This window comes from Drosophila suzukii, chromosome 3 (genome assembly GCF_043229965.1).
Source record: "Drosophila suzukii chromosome 3, CBGP_Dsuzu_IsoJpt1.0, whole genome shotgun sequence".
Taxonomy (NCBI): Eukaryota; Metazoa; Arthropoda; class Insecta; order Diptera; family Drosophilidae; genus Drosophila; species Drosophila suzukii.
In genome coordinates this window covers 68,012,188-68,030,005 of record NC_092082.1, presented here as the reverse complement: position 1 = coordinate 68,030,005, position 17,818 = coordinate 68,012,188, and the positions used below count along the sequence as shown (strand labels likewise).

Sequence of the window (17,818 nt, the reverse complement as noted above, 5' to 3'; positions counted from 1 at the left end):
GTCTAATTAAGACGCCCTAATAAAACTGTCAAGATTCAATGGATTTATTCAACCCAAATGCAGTCCGCAAAATCTTCCCCAACGACTTCATAGTTTGCAAAGCCACAATGGCGTGGGACGCCAGTTGGGCAATTAAAACGAGTCAACTAACTCGAAATGATTTGCTGCGCCGTTGATGGAGTCATGCCATGAGCTGCTCCTCGTTGGCCATTAGCAATCTGCAGATAGGCGATGGATGTGTGTGGTCTCTGTTTGCTCGTTCCATGTCCCATTCCCGTCCCGTTGTGCCTGCCCCTCGTCATCATCATCAGCACCAAAGAGCCATGACAATGATTGGGTGCCCGTGCGGGCAAAGTGGAGCATCATGTCGGACGACAGTTGGCCGGCAAAAGGGGGTTTCGGCATTAGCTTTCGGAGGCAAACCAGATGGTAAATGGAAGGAACGGTGGCGATGGTAACCACACAGACCACACACATGAGGTCGTCGTAGTCTGGTTTTTGGGCGACTTAGGCCGTTCCGTTCCGTTCAACAAACGTATTATTTATGCATGGAGCATATGTACATAACTGCCGGTGGAGTACCTGTACCCAGAAACTGGCCTCTAACGGTTACCAGTTACATGGTTGGTAACCAGTTAACCCGGGAAACAAGCGAGTACTCACCAAACGGATTTCGATCTCGGCATCGATGCGCGTGCGCAGCTTGCGATTGGCATTGCCAAAGTCCGACACGCACATTAGATGATCCTCCGTGCCGGCGGATCCATTTAGTTGCAGGACTTCGTGATCGCTGGACAGCACCTCGCCGTTGAACGAGATGGAGCGGGACGGGATGAGCGACTGGGAGTGGGCCAAGGAGGCGAGGGCCGTCGCAGTGGCACCAGTGGCCACCGGCAGCTCCTTTCCAGCCTCCGTGTACAGCTGGCGGACACTCAGGGGTCGGGAGTCGCCGGTGAAGAGCTCCTGCTGGAATGACTTGTCCGTCTCGAAGTGCTGTTTGCGCTGTGCAAAGGTGAGCAGGTCGCTTTCAGCTGGAAATACATAAATAAGATATGAATTAGAGGTTGTATTCTTAATAAAATAATCATAATCTTTAAACATTTATTTATAGATGGAAATCAACCAGCTTCGTCATTAATCCTACATATAAATGTTATAAATAAACATAGCTGAGTTTGGATGGAAGTTATTTCTAAAAACTGTGGATAGTAATGGATTGTCAACATTTGTGTTGAATTCTTTAGGATTTTTCTTTCTTCAGAGGGAATAGACTTTGGGTTCAAAGTTTTAACATAAATAAAAGGCTATATCAAACTACCTTATAAATACATTATGGAAATGCTATGAATAAATAAAATCGAGTTGGGAAGAAAGACATTTCTGAGACACTATTGATAGTAACGGACTCTTAACAATTGAGTAGAATTCATTTACATTTTTCTTTCATCTTCAGAGAGAATAAACATTAAGTTCATTCTTAAACTCCTATCTTATAATGGCTATCTTTATGGAGTTCCTCTAAATATTGCTTTCATCTTAATAGTAAGTTACTTTAAAGATCAGAGTTGCCCAAGTCCAAGTAATCTGTTTTCAATAATCCCCGACGAGATCAGAGGCGGCTTTCATCTCTTGGCATTTAATTCCAGCAACGATCACTATCATCAGCAGATAATCAAAGAGCTTTTCATGTAATATAATAGAAACAGCATGCCCGCCCAGCTGCGTGACTGCTCCAGTTCGATGTATCCACTGGATTTTCCCCCGAGAAAATGGCCAAGCCCGTATCTCCAATCCAACCATTCCACCCATCCACCCATCGATTCGGATTCAATTTAGCCCACATGGCGATCGCTCCTCCGCCTGTGATTTTGCAGTCTGTAAACAAAGGCAACACGAAGCCGCAAATAAATCAACGCGAAAATTAATAGAGTGGAAAAATGGCCACAGAGCAAGGACACGGGCATAAAAAAATTCAGAATTATCGTTACGAGAGAAAAAATGAATGCCATGAAAAATTGTAATTAACTTTAATAACCCAGCCACATGCCATGGAGACGTGGTAGCTCCTGCAACTTGCATATTTAATTCTCATGACAGTGGTGGAGGACCCGGCGACCGTTTGTCTTTCTGGCTGTCTGCACTTTTTCGCATTTAATAGGCCGCCATGTGGACTTGTGGACTTGGTCGGTAATGAAAACAAAGCCCGGGGAGCAGCAGCTACCAGGAAGCAGAAGCTACCAGAAGCAGCAGCAGGCACTCGTAGATTAACAAGCCCAGAGCAAAGACACTTGACATGGCGATGGAATAGCCGGGGATGGGCATGGAGTCCCAGTCTTAGGAGGAGATAGTGAGATGGGGAGATGAAGACTGGACCACTGCCAACTGGAGATGGGCTAGAGAAACGGCGGCAACCTAGCGCTAAATTCAGGCAATTTTATGGCAACGGGGCCGCATTCTGACGTTCAGTGCGCCACTGGAAGACGCATGGGTCTGAAAGTCTCAGAGTCTGGGACAGAATGTGCAATGTGCCCCTCGTTTCCCATTAGCCATTTCAAGTGCGCAGACATTGGCACGCACAGAATCCCAGAATCTCTACCACTGACCCCTGTCAGCCGAGAAATAAGTCAGAAATAAACAAACTCATCTCTACACTGGCTGTTAATTTTGGCCAAATGCGAAATTCAATTAGGCATGCTCAGGTGCAAAAAGGGGGGATTTTGGGGCTCCTTATTCTGGCTCTGCCTTGCCAAACGGAAACTGACAGCAGCCGTCGCCGGAAATGGCAAATTAACTTGGCAAAAATTATTTTCCCTCAAAACATGGTCGGTAGGGCCAAGGGCGTCGGGGGAACCGGAGGCGTCGTCACGTCTGGGTGACGACCATGGCCATGCCATTGCACATTATTTATGAGTCATGTGCAAGAATGTCTCTGCAAATACGCTTATGTACTCGAAGCCATGTAGGCTGGGCCAGATAGCAATCGTTGCCTGCCCACTGGGATGGCCACAAATCCCGTCTGGAGATTGCCTTAAACTATTTACCCGCCGTCAGGACTGGGATCACAGCCTGGCCAAAACCGCAATCATGGTAATACAAGGCATGAGTCGCCCTCTATATGGCTATTATACACTTTTATGGCGATTTAGCCGTTATCCAGCGACAAATGTCAAACATGTTTCAAGTGATTTGTGGTCGAATTGGAGCAGGTAGAAGAGGGGATACTCTTTGTGGGTAGAGAGTAAGGGGAGTTTTTTGTTCAGACTTAAAAAAACTATCTTACTATAGAGGGATCGCCAAACCTATATTATAGGTTTAAGTTATCTTCAGTTTATTCAACTTAGTTTTAGTTTTTGTAACAATTATATTACATTAGTTCTGTTTAATTAAGTATCTTAGAACCATGTAGGAATGAGATTAATATACGAGTATTTATTTCTCTAGGATTTAATATAGAATGGATAGTGTTGTGGAATTCTAATGATACATCTTTCCTATGTATATAAGGTCCTTAATTTAAGCAAAAGCAATTAAGCATTCAAAGATCTTAAGATGTCCTCCATTTAAGCCACAGCAGTATTGCATTCAATGATCTTAAACATATCTCCTTATACATTGTAGCAGCTTTGTTAGCCCGTTTTGCATACCCCAAAGAGATGATCCGCATAGGGCTATCCGATTACCATGCTGTTTGCAACTTGGCGCCTGTCTTCTGTTGACATCCCTCGATTGTCATGTCAAACGCGATGAAATTTATAGGAGGCCGCAAATCAAAGTGCCCCGTGCCCGCCTGCAATTTAATCCAGCAGACGCGATGATGTGCGCCAGATGGAAAACCAATAAGCCCAGAGCCAATATATCAAAAGTGCATTTGCCAAGGCCCGGGCACATTGACACGTATGTAATGCTATGTGGCGGCAGATACTCCAACTCGTGTGTGACTACGACTACGACTTCGAATGTGACTGTGGCTGTGGCAAAGCCGCAAATAAATGAGATTTGCACAAGATGTTGGCCAAGCGGAGAGCGAAGGCATGAGCCAGCTGCTCCAAAGTCGGTGCTGCCTCTTATTTGCAGAATTCACCCTGGCCATAAATTGACACCAGACCAAAAGAGGGGGATGCGGTACGTGCAGCATAAAAGCTGCGCCGGCACGTCGGCAGCTAGGATGGTTTAGCTCTGTGCTGTATGCTGTATCTAGCAGATACAATCTGTCATAGACTAACGCGTTCCGTAGCATAATTTGCGAAAAACGAGTTCTTAGGGGGCGGAGTGGGCTGGAGGAGAGGTGCTTTACCACGACTACGTGTACCAGCCAGTCGATGGCGATAATGTCTTGGCAATAAATGATTTATAAGCCATCCACGGTGATTGCCGTTGCTGCCTTAATTACGCTGATTGCACCAGGTTAGAGGTCGTTGGCCCCGCTTTTTGCTCAGCTTGCCAGCTCAGCAAGCTGGCTCCTCATTTCCCCAGCCGAAAACAATTGCATCGAGTGGCAGCGAGTTGCTCCGGAGGAGCCTCTTTCAATCAGTTGACTGCCCACTTTAATTTAATTATTTAAAGCGAAAACAATTGCAGGCCCAGCAAGCAGCAAGGGAAATTAAAGACTGAGTGCCTGCCCTTGGCACTGCGATTCTGGCTGACAGCCAGACACGGACCATGGAAACGGATAGCCATTCTCCATGCCCCAAGCTCCAAACTCCAGTACTGCATACTCCAAACTCCCGACTTTCTGTGCGTAAGTGTCGTAATGGCATTTAAAGCAATTAAGGGTCACTTTTGGGTCTGCCCCCCAGGGGGGACAACGGGAAATGAAGGTCCTGCGACATCCGATGCGATAAAAATGAAAGCCAAGTGATAAATTAATTATGTACAAAAAAGGAAGTAAAATAAAAGAAGCTTGAGTTTAACTCGCACAACAGTAAAATCTTTTTTAAGTGAGGGAACTATAGAATCTTGAGAAGTTATGGGATGCATTCATCAAACTAAGCATGAGCTCAACATTTTACCCAAATGACTCTTCTCGGGCCAAGTTTATATCCCAACTTTGAAGCATAATGTGAGTTGGCATGATAACCTTTGTGGTTAATTTATCAAAGGAGCCAAAGAAAAACATTGCATTTTTTATAATGCTAAGCCCAAAGCGCCCGGAAAAACAGTGCGCTTATCACCGACGATTTTCAGCATACAGGCGCGTGATGATTTATGAGGAAAGATTTTGTCAGGACGTGGAAAGCTTAAAGCCGGGAGTGCTGAACAAAAACTGCAAAATAAACAAATACATTTTTGGAAAACACATATCCATATCCATATATCCAAACCCATACGCAATGGGCAAACGAGCTGGTTTGGATGTGGTAGTCGTAGTCACATGTGCTTTATGGCCAAAAGTTTTTGCTTTCGGATTTATCCGGCTGGGGTTGCTATTTTAGGTTGTATTTTAGCAAATTTTCGGCAAGCGAACAACAGAGCCACCGCCACATTTTGGGGCGCCGCAAGCGCATAAATTGTAGAGCGCGGCAACAACAGCTAGACAAATTTATGCAATACCCTCGGGTGATGGAAAAGAGATGAGGGGCAGGAGGGGCATTGCTACCCCAAGCAATCAACGGGCAAATGTTGCACGTAATGCGACAGTAAAAATGTTGCCATCTAACCAAAAAAAAAAAACAAAACAAGAAAAACAGAAACAAAGCCACTGCGAAATGTTGACAGAAATGGCAAATAAAATTGGTTTCGCTCGTTGCTCTTCCGACTGCAAAATCTCATTAAACGGACTGCTAAGCCCCATATGCGTATCCCATTTCTTGGCTTTTTTGGCGAAGACTTGAGGGGCAACTTGACTTTTCCAGCTGCACTATTAAAACTGATTTATGCCCGGCTGCAAACCTCTATCAACCTCTATCAACAGGAAAGCAGGCCGGCACTCCCACATCAAAACGCATTGCCAATAAAAGTGGGCAAGTCACGTGATTCTGATTTGCCAAGCCCACAGCCATAAAAGGTCAATGTGGTTGGCAGGGGGGGATGAGGGTGATTGGATGAGAGGGAATGGGAGAAAGTGAGTAAGCCGGGCCAGGACTAATGATCTGAATTATGTGCCAGGGTGAACTCTTTTCATTAGGTCCCCCGATGACAGATAACGCACGATTCATTGGGCTTAAAGAGGATTAAAGATTAAAGTGATGTGAAATGTCCCTTTCAGGCATAACAAAAATAGTTTTACGGAACTATCTGTGGTATAAGAGCGGATCAATAATCCCCTGCTTATGAGTAATCTATAGTTCTTGTAGTTATAATCTGATTCGAAATGTACGCATCGGACTACGCTAAAAACTGGTTGGCTAGGATTAAAAAATACACCTGTTTTAAAAGAAACATTAAAATTCAAACACCTTTTGGTAACGATTATGCTTCACATACACTCTATTTTTTTATATTTTTAGGGATTATGCAGACTTATAAATGATGGATATCGTCTAATAATTTTTTGCCTGCTGATTCATTTTCAGTTACAACTGACTTATGCCCTCCCCCACAAAAACATATCGATGACGGCTTTTAATTAAGTTCGCCAGGCCTGACAGTTTGGCTTTTATTTAAATTAATTGACCCCAAGCACTTGTCGTGATAGCAATTAGCGTATTTATCAGTCTTCAGCTCTTTTTGCTCTCCAATTAGTGAAACTTCGAGTCGGGCTTTCGGCTTTCGGGTTGATTAAGTAAGACTTGACTTCCGCCAGGCCTTAATTATGAAATGGCTGGCAAAGGGGGGTTTGGGATGACTTTATGACTTTACGGCCATGTAAAGTAATTAAACGAAAACGTAAAATTTTCTGCTAAACATTCGAGGGTCGCCGCCCCCGCAGGCATTCGATTTCAATCATGAGCCGTGTCTATCAATCGATTTTACAGCCCCGAGGCGAACATAAAATGCATCAGACACCAGACTGGAAATTGAATGAAAAATGCATCTCACCAAATGCCACTGTTGTCCGTTGTTGGTTTTTCCCAGTTTTCCCAGTTGCAGTTGTTGCTGCGGCCAATAAATTTAAGTGACATGCGTTTTTCAGCGAGTACCCGCGGGATAAGTTTACTTTAAATTCCATCGGGCTACGGGCGATATGGTGAGGAATACTCTGAGGAGGAAGAGCCCACGATCAGCGCGACTGATATCATTAAGAGCTGCATCCTCATCGAGCGCCTTTTCCCCGGGTTTCCACCGCTTTTCCACTGCTTTTCCTCCAACCCTGCGGAAGTGCCGGGGTGAAAAACAAAAATAAATGCACCCAGCAGCAGCAGCAGCCAAAATTTTATTGGGTTTTGTGTCTAAAATTAAATTGAATGCCCAAAAATGTTCTCGGGGACGTTGAGTTCAGTTCTTCACGTCCCTCCGAATCGCCAGATGTGTGTGCAAAGAAGTTTTACCCGTAGGGCGAGTGGTGGCAACCACTTTGGCGGGGATTTCCCTTCCATCTCACTCTCCCACGCGGCGACATTTTCCGGCTTTCGGCTCCCTTTATTTTTAACAGCTCATTTGCCTTGGCACCTTTTTATTTTTAGGAGATTTCCGATATTCGGAGTTTTCCTTCTGCCTTCTGCGGTTTATTCAAATATTAAGTGATGTGCGAGCATAAAAAGTGGCGCAGCTGACGCGCGGGGATTATGGCCAATGTTGACTTGAACTTGAAAAAAAGAAAAGAAGAAGTGAAAGGCCACATCCGGTTTTTGGTCCTAGACCTATCCCTACACGATTTCCATATTCCCATGGACCATCCAGCCAAGATGCTAAGTAAGTCGTTTTCTTTTTGTGTCTCTGCTTTTTTTGTCTCGCCTCCTTTGTCTCAGATCTAGGAAAACAAATTGCCCACCCCGTGCCTCCCACTTGAGTGCCTCAATTGCCCCTGCCAGGCCAAATGGAAATGGTTGGACAGCCAAAGCTATGGCCATATAGCCCATATAGCCCTGGGCCAGAGCAATTGAGTTAGCATTGAATACAATTGAACGACACTCCGGACCCGAGAGGCTGAGACCCAAAACGGGTTTCGCCATTTCGTGGAAAGACTCTCGAGTCTTGAGTCGAGTCGAGTTCGGTCGAGGGCTCCTAAGTGCCCCCCGTTGAGGCATATGTATGTACGAGTATGTTGCTGGGTAGCGAAGGTATCGATCAGTGCGGAATGCTCGGTCGGATGGATGGATTCTTATTTGCTATTCATTGGAAACCGTCGAGGGGGCGGGGGGAGATTTACATATTGGTAAATACATTTCGTTCCACTGCCAACCTTGAACCGCGGCTCGAAGCTTGGGAACGGGCCTCAAAGACCTGGACCAACAGTAGTTACAAGCTTGATTGCATTTATGGCTTTAGCTTAGAAATAAGGATAGACAAAATAGTTTTCGGGGTACACATGATTCCCCAGAGGGAACATTAAAATTCCTATGCATTTAGGAAGTGTTACCTTTGCCACATTGGGTTATAGCCATACATAGCGTTTAACACCTCTAGATAATAAGTCATAGCATATGTATTTCTTATAAGCTGTCAACCTTGAACTGCGTCTTAAAGCTTGGGAACGATTACAAGCATGATTGCATGTATGGCTATAGCTTAGAAATACGGATAAACAAAATAGAGGTGGGGGTACACATGATTCCCTAGAGGGAACATTAAAATTCCTATGCATTTAGAAGTGTTACCTTTGCCATACATAGTGTTTAACACCTCTAGGTAATTAGTGATAGCATATGTTTCGCCCATAAAAAACAGTTACTTCCCATCCTCTCTTCCTCTACTTAGTATTCACCCACCTAAAGTGATTACTTCTAAACAAAGTGTCTGCCAGTTTATGTTATTAACACTTTTCCAGACGTTTATACACTTGGTTGCTTTAATGGCTTCCATGTAAAGTTTATTATTCAGCTCATCTTCATCACCATAGTGCTGGCTCAGCATTTCTGGGAGGGGGCCTCGTCTTCCTGGTATCTAATCCAATCCCCAGACAACTCAGTTTGCTAATTGGTCCGAACGCGACAGCTCTAATCAAAGTCAAGATATAAGGTTACCAACTCGCACTCGCATTTGCATCCAAATTTATGCGAGCTACAGCGATATAAATACTAATTAAATCCTTAGCGGAGTGACAAGAGCGCCTGCTACTGTCCTGGAATTTCTATTATGCGCCAGCACTTGGCCAGAAGTGGCCTAGAATCCCCCGTGCTCCCCCAACTCCCGATCCTCCAGCTGTCGAGTGTCTGGCACCCGGAGTTCAAGCGGGCGGCGTAATGCATTTTGCATTAACATTTTTCACTCCAGCCCAGCCAGGAACAATGGGCTAAGAGCCTACAGGGACACTTTAGCCTTAGCTTTAGCCATGGCCAAAAGCGTGTGCGAGTGCCAGCCAGTCTGACTCTCCCGAAAGGGGAACTCCAGAGGGGTATTAAATTCAGGCAAGGCTTCTTCACAGTTTACTTTATTTTATTCGAGAAACTTGTCCATTTTTTCTTCCTCTGACACGTGCTAAAAGTTAAAAGACGAAACTTTGCAGCGACAACGCCCCGTGAGAAGACAACAACAGGAAGTGCTGCAAACATTTGGCCACACTCACCGAACTGTCTGCTAAAGGTGCAGAAATGGAAGAGGAGTCTTTGGCTGAGAGCTAAAAACAAACAACAAGGCCTCCGAAAACGAGGAGGAAATATTCCCCTAAAAAGCAAACGGCTGAAAAGTGCCGGCGAGTATTTCCCAGGCAGGTAGCAAACAGGAACTGAAGGAGCGAGACGAGAAGAATGGAGAAGAGTCCTTCGGCAAACACAGAGGCTACCCTCGAGTCCTGGGAACGTGCATTCCTGTGAATGAAACCCAAGGCATTCCTCATTCCGCACTCATCATCCATTTCTCATATGGCTGATTTTTATGGCTTCCTGCGCGAGCGACCCCTTCTTCAAGACGTTCCGAGTTTCGACCCTCGAACCGGGAAGAAGCCCTGCCGACGATTGAATTACACTCACGTTGCGCATCCTTACGGCTTTGCTCCTCCCAGCCTTGCGTCAATGTCAACCCTTGAGGGCCTCGGGTAAATATTTGCATTTGCATTGAGAGTGGGACGGTGAGGTGATAATCACGGCTACTGCACTGCCACCGAGGCTGCTAATTGCTGGCACAAACATCACATACAGATTGCCAGATTGCCGGCGCAACATTCCCGTATCTCCTGTGCAAAAGGGGCAAACACAAATTGCCATACTGTCAACTGCCTTGTTGCACGAACGTTTTTAGAAAGTTTCCATGCTCCGCGCTGAACTTCTGAACTCTGCGGCCCCAGGAGATATGATTCGGATCCCCCGGGGCAGATCCGATGTCTACGGTTTCTCAGGTGACAAAGCGCTGAAAACGCAGCCAGGCTTACTTGGTCCAATGAAGTTAGTCGAGCGTCTAACAGAGAAACCACATCGGATCTAGTTACCCCCAACCTCTCGGCAATGTCCCAGTTTATTTTTTACCAGCTCCTCTCGACTGGCAGCTGCTGCGGTTAATTAAACTCCGACTATCGGAGGAAACCAAAGCGCGACATCGGCAACAATTTGTTTATTAGAAAGTCTGAAGATGACGGGCCTTCGGGGAAGGATTAGAGATGCCAGAACAAGGACAAAGTGAAAGCCAGACAGCTGAGATCTTTAATCGAGATGATAAATTGGTTTCCAGCCAGCTAATGATCAAGGTTTCTCATTCTAACGAACATGGTAAGTCAGTTTCTTAATAATTCAAACTGTAACTAAATTCTTGTTTGATAATCTGCATTCTCTTCCCCACCTACGCGACACCCATTTCAATTTAAAGAATTTGCGAAAGTTGTTTTTCCGCATCGCCTCTATAGAGAATAATGTCAAGATTGTGGCCGAGGACTCCTCCGCAGATGGCCAGGCGGCGATTAGCAGACGTTGGCAAGGTGTTGGCCATTTGGGACTCCGGGCTATGAGCCTGGCCAAGTGAAAGGCGAAACGGTGCTCACGGTTTTAGCCCCAAACACCGGCAAAGTTATTTGTTTCACAGAAAGCCTGGGTGGGTGGGGGATTTCCAATTGTGTCAACTTTCCCAAAAATTTGTCGGGAATGCGAATGTGGCTCTGATTTGCATAGGAAAACTATGAGCAGAGTCAGGTCAGGCTGGGCCAGGCCATGGCGCAAATGTTTATCGCTTGCCATTAAATGCAGACGACAATTTCGAGATAATCGGCAGACAGGGAAATAGAAACAGAGAGATACAGCCATGACCAAATGGCAGAGGATTCAGACAGCAGGAAGCCACGAAGTGCTGACGATGTCTTCGTTCCCCAGGCCCATATCAAGTGCTAAAGATCTGCAATTTAAGGTGTCTGTTTAGGTGCGTTGACAGCCGAGATGGGCACGAGATGGCTGCCGCGAGGGATACACAGCGAAAAAGTATCTGAAATAGGCATGGCAAAAGGTCTAGCTATAGGGTTATAATCCCTCACATGTCAAGATATTACTTCGCTTATAACCATAACGTATTTTGAACAAATTAATCTGATGTGTCACAGAAGACTTGTTCACGATAATGGCAGATTTGGGTGTCAAAAATAGATGAAAAGGGATATTTTGTTTAACCTTTCTTGTAATTTATCAAAAGTATTAATTAAATACAATGGAATATTAGAAAAAATAATTTATTAATTTAGAAAATAAGTTAGGAACTGTTAAAATTATTATCTGACGTAGGAATAAACTTGAAACAAGTTAAGAACTTTAAATAAAATTAAATCCCTAAAACAATTTTCTGCTTATATGCCAGAATTAGATTTTAGTTTTTCATAAAGATCAAAATATTTAAAGTGTTGTAAAAAGTTATAATTTTATTGAGTGTTTAAAAAGGCTTTCTGATATTTTTGCTGTGTAAAGATAGGATGGCGGGGCCTGTTTAGCGCTAATCTCTTGCAGGCAGTCCCATCCTCCTCTTCCTTCGCCAACTCCTTTGCCACGTCTGACTGCCACACGAGTGTTGGGTCCTTGAGACACCACAAACTTGTGGCAAGCTCCGGTGGAGAGATGAAAGATGGGGCTGCGGATGGGTATTATGGTAAGATGGGGACCAAGACAAACCTTTGTCTTTGACGCAGCGCTATCTCAAACATAATTATTGCCTCATTATGCGACGATGGTGTCGTTAATGTCTTCGGCAAACAACGCGTCCAATGGAAAGGCAAACAGCGCAGCGTTAATAATGAAATTGTAAATAAATTGTAAACATTTCGACTGCGCCAAGCGCAAATATTTGTCCTCAACTTGCTGGCAAGTATCTGTATCCGTATCTGTTGTATATGTAATCTTTGGCTTCGGGCACATACGTTCTCAATTTTATATTTCTTTTTTGAGGTTTCGATGGGCCGCTCTCGGTTGTCAACACTTTGACAATATTCCCTTCGGACAGGAAACAAACAAACAATAAACGACAGACATAACTGATAAAGCGAGTTCTACTGAAGCGATCTTTTTTCACATAAAAATATTGAAAAATTCGAAATTAACCCGAAAATGCTATAATGGCTTTTAAAATATCGTCCGCTGGGGAGCGATAAGAGCTCTTTGATGACTGCATTAGGCACGGCTTACTGTTGTTTATGGAAATGGCTGGTCATAAAAACGTGGCTCTGAAAACTCGATCCGCGGCTGAAACCAGTTGGTGGTGTTGTCAATGATTTGCCCGCGTTTTATTATCACCTGTAACGGTGACAAAATCAAATGCCGATCAAAGTGCCGATAAGACCAGACCACACACACATCATCATCATCATTATTATCATCATCATCAGACTTATCGGAAAGGTCACATGCGAGTGCGAGTTTGTCAACATAATCTCGAAAATAGATTGCGGATTGCCAAAGCAAATGGTACAAAGCTCTTGTCAATAAAACTCCCCATAGAGAACTTTCCAATGAAGAAATTAATTTTGATTTATTAGCCCAAACATTACTACCAGCATGAGCTATGAGCTCATCATATATGGGAGGTAAATGAACATTTTCCTCAATTTTCTCTGCCATAAAAAGAGGAGAGAAACAGTTGCAATGCACTCACCCCCTTCGATTTCAATTAATTATTTGTTGCAATGCGTTTTCATCGGATATTATGACATTTTTATGTTCCCCCGGGGGTGGAGTATGGATGGGCTGTTGGGGACTTACTTATTGAAACATAAATTAGGCAACACATGTCCATAAAACATTTCGAGCCACTTGTCATATCAGCGAACTGCTTTCAAATTTACGACTTCTCCGCCACTTTGACACCAACAGGATACGGATACGTACTATTCGATTTTCTGGTGGCGAGGGAGTGTGGAATGGCTGGACTGTTGCCGATAAGGACACTTGAGAACGGCCCTTAATGTCGCATTTAATGGCTTTACCGCTGGACCGCCACTAATGCTAAATCAATTTTCGAGCGCATAAATCAGTGGAGATTGGGAAAAAATCAATAAAGAAAAGGAAATCGAAGAAGAAGTGCAGCAGATAAAATAAAGAATCTATTAGTAATAAAATAAACAGCAGAGTGGCCCATAAATTTCGGTTGGCCCAAAAGAGAAAACACAAATGGAAAATGGAAATTAATACGATGAGATAATTAATGAAAATTAAGAGATTCCCCACCAATCCAGCTATGCAATAAACCATTAGGCATAATACTATAAGAATTAATCAGAGGTTAAGGCAAACGCGAAATAGGTCAATTGATGCCAATTATGTATAGTTAAGCCAAATGGGGATGCTCCAAATCTGGCCATTTATCCAGTAATTCCCTGGACGCGCCATCGTCAGTATTCTTGAGCCCACAAAATCTCGAATCTCTCGTTCACACGTTGCTGTTGAAATTCAACAAATCCATCATTTGCCATTGTGTCTGGCATCAAAGAAAACATTTTCCCAGGGCGTTAGATAACTAAAGAAACAAATTTCCACCATGTTATAAGTGTCGGCTCTTTCTCTCCCGTTGTTTTTTCTGTTTCCCAACAATTTTTGCCGCCACATAAAAAGCAATTCATGCATCTTGAAGACGACTCACCCTTTGGCTCCCCTCCATTTCGGTTCTCGTAAATCAATGCCAACGAATCTTGGACGTCTTCTGCTCCTCTTGCCGATCTCCAAATTGCCAATGGGCCTCGAACAGCTTCTCATAATAATTAAGAACAAATTCATTTACACTTTCAAACGCCGCCAAAAGAGAAGGAGGACCTATGTTTTATTTTTTGGGTGGAGCTGGCTTGTGTGTCGTTGCTCTTGACATGTTTTGAGCGCAGGGAATTTATTTATTGTGGATCCGAAATGCATTTAGTATCGCACATAAAAAAGCGACAAACAAGCAGGCGGTACGGGGGCGATCGCAGCAGCCCACAGATTCAATGGGATTGTGCGAGGATCACACTGAGCCAAAACAACGTATTTAAATTGACGATAAATTTGGGAGTTGGGATTGCCTAAGCCCTGAGATTATACCAATTATACCAATAGGAAAAACCATTAAGGTAAAGATTTATTCTTAGTAGTAGCAGTTTAGTTAATTTTTCTATGAGGAATGCTTCAAATGGTTCTCTCAGTACAAAAGTAGTTCTAAATTTTGCTTAAATTTAAAGAAAGTGTAATGTAAATGATAAATTAACATTATTTATATTTAAATGAGCCATCAAGATATTTTAAGCACAAAAAAATATAGCAAGTTTTTAAACAAGGAATCGCAGTATAAAAAAGGAACTTCATTGTGGTAAATATATATTTTTCTGTGTAGTTATAAGGATTGGCTCAAAGGCTTCTTTTAGAACAAAAGAAATTCTGACATAATAATCATTAATATATTTTATTGTTATTGATATTAATTTTACATCATTTACTCTTGAAGGAATCTCTATTTAACTCTAATTTAACATTTTATCACCGATTTAAATTTGACCAAGATTTTTTTTCAGTGCTGGAGTCCACGCAGATTGCCGTTGAAGCGCAACAACAGCTGTCGCGGCCTGTGGGGATTTCACTGTATCACTTTTGATGCGGTAAGTTTGTTGAACTCTGTCCGATTCCCCCTCGGATCTCCTCCTCCCCCCATTTCACCCACGGCAATTGCAAAACAATGCAAACTCCCCTTCTCGTGCCGCGAAAATGGGTCAGCGGGCTCATTAAAATTGAAGCCGTGAACTTTCGCTGATCTCTGGCGTTCGTTTATTGCCACAATTTGTTGTGTTTGGACTGCTTAAGCAGCAATTCATTTCAGCCGATGGAACAACGAACGTTTTATGCCTTCATTAATGCAGCGCACGCATTCGCCTGCCCCGCCCCCTATTTCCCCCTATATTTCAGACCATAAACGGGGGCTTAACTGCTCATTAGAATGGCATTGTAGACACACTCGATTTCAAATCATATCGAAACGCATTGAAACGCCAGGTTGCATTTCCGGCTGTGACAGATTTGCTGCTTTTTTTGAACTAGCGCCACTCACCGGAAGCGCCAAGTGGCAGGGGCCCATAAAAACGAGGGATACTCTAAACAATATTCAATGCTAAACAAAAAATTAGGGCAAATCCCCGAGGGTTGAACGCCGGGATTGAATGCCGAGTTGATTATTGTGTTCTGCTGTTGCATTGTTAAACAATTATGCGGCATTTCCTTCCGATGCGAATCCATTCGATGACACTTTGAGTGCCGGCTGCTGTGAAATTCCCATTTTCCTACCAGTAAGTAACCACCCAAAATGGCATAACCACACAGCTGTTCCTAACAGTTTTGACCCACTGCGAATTTAATGGGCGGCGAGATTCCGATTCCCATTCCACTTCCGCATCCGGATGTGTAACTCTCTTAACGGCTCATTGAAAAGCGGCGCGGAACAAAAGCCAGCAGCCAATTGATGGATGGTCTGCATTTGACTGTCTAAACAAAGAGCAACAGTTTTGGGATGTAACTTCGTTTACCTTCGAATATCCCCTTTCGGAGCAGCCTCCACCAATGTACCATATACAACTCCAGATATTCAGACATAGATATTTCTCCCTCGAATAAACAATCTGCCAACTCAAGACCGGCTTTCCCTGCCACATCCGTCGTGGGTTATAACATAATTTACGTCTCTTCCGCTTGGCAGCTTTGTAATCATTCTCCACTTCGAAAGGCTAACCAACCCAACTCTATCTGGCCAGCTACATCGAACTGGGAACTGCGAACTCCAAGCTCCAGCATGTATCTTCTCGATTTGCCCTAATGTCAGGGCATTGTAATTGCATTTCGTGCTGAACTTCTGGTCCTACACCGCAGACAAGTCAAGGCGGGCATCCCAAAAACGAAAAACTCCGGCATCCCAAATAAAAAACACGATTTTAGCTTCGGAGCTTTTTTCCCCCATCTGCGGTTGTGTGTGTGTATCTGCGAGATACAATGGCCGCACAATGTAGCCAATATCTAAACGTCGGCATCTTTGGTGGCCGACGCCATCATCGTTGGGAGTCAGATTCAGATTCAGTTTCAGAGTCAGAGTCGCAGTACTTTGGCTCTCTTTCTAGATTTCAATCAGCCAGCTTTGGTTTTAATCGCTTTGGGATTGGTTTTCCTGAACTTTATGAAACCTTGAATCGACTGAACTGGAATGTGGTACTGAAACCGCAACATATGCCTATCCAGCCGGGAGATCTCGACTCACATCTGTCGGCCTAGCCCACGTGTCAAACTTAAGCATATCTATGTAGTATGTATTGTATCTGTATCTAGTAGAGCAACTCCGAATGTATCTCTATCTGGTTTTCGGCTTAAGAGCATTAAGGCAGCTAGGAATTATGAACAGGGGCTGCAACCCCTAATGATTTAGACCCTCCAGCTGCTCTGGCCCGAGTTTCATCTCAAGTGGCAGGCTGGATTTTACGGGCATAGACAATCTAATTACAGTTTTCAGTGTGCATTTAGCGTAAATGATAGCCCTAAGGCAGTCCCACCCGCTCACACATGTGCGTAATTAATCCGTAGGGCATGGTGTTTATGCCTGAGCAAACCCAAAAACCCAAACCCACCTGTCTATCTGTCTGCCGGCCTTTTTTCTGGCTGTGAGCTTTTCTTTTTTGGAGCTTGCAATGCGTGGCCTCCCACTCTTTTCTTTTTTGGGCTTACAACTCCGAATTCCGGCTCCAAATGGGGCAGCCATGACTTGGCATCTGGACTCAAAATGGAGGCGACTTCGATGGCAGGTCCCACGCACTCCACGCTGATCAAATGCAGCCTCAACGGGTTGACTTCGTTGACTGGGTTGACTGACTGGAAGACTGGTTGACTGCATGACGCGGCTTAATTGGCCATTACGGGGCGGCTGCATAAGAGGCTCTCGGCTTGCGCAAGCCTCCGATTCCCCAATCCCCCATAGAGTGATTCTCCTCGGCGTTTCAGGTTTTCCTCGCTTATGGAAAATCATTTTTACCGTTGCAGGCCTCTTGTCTTTATGCAAATTAAGTGAAAGCAGCAGTAGCAGCAGAAGCAACAAGTTTTCCCGAAAAATCCTCATAGAAAACCATCTAAATTTAGGTCAATGTACTCTAGAAAATAGACAGAACTTTTACATTCCTCGGGGCAATTCAATTGAGATCTCATTTTTATCCGTTTAGGCTTCCGAAAAAAAAGGGAAAATAATCTAGGAAAAAGCCGAGCCAGCTCTTGACCCGAAAGCCAGGGCTCATTGTTGTTGTTCTTGCTGTTCTGGATGTTGCAAAGGATTTGGATTGTTTGTGCCGGCTTCGCTTGCTACAGTTGTTAACATGAAAAGATAAACATCGGAA

The 17,818-nt window shown here is 44.0% G+C and overlaps 1 protein-coding gene across 2 annotated transcripts in view; it reads right to left on the bottom strand.

Annotated features, from left to right (window-relative positions):
* gukh (NHS actin remodeling regulator GUK-holder) overlaps window positions 1–17,818 on the bottom strand; it is a 39,898-nt gene that overhangs the window by 13,285 nt on the left and 8,795 nt on the right. For both annotated transcript variants that reach the window (XM_065866034.2, XM_036816892.3), the window contains exon 2: window positions 664–1,031. In XM_065866034.2, coding sequence (XP_065722106.1) covers window positions 664–1,031 — 368 coding nt within the window. The remainder of the gene's footprint in view (window positions 1–663; window positions 1,032–17,818) is intronic.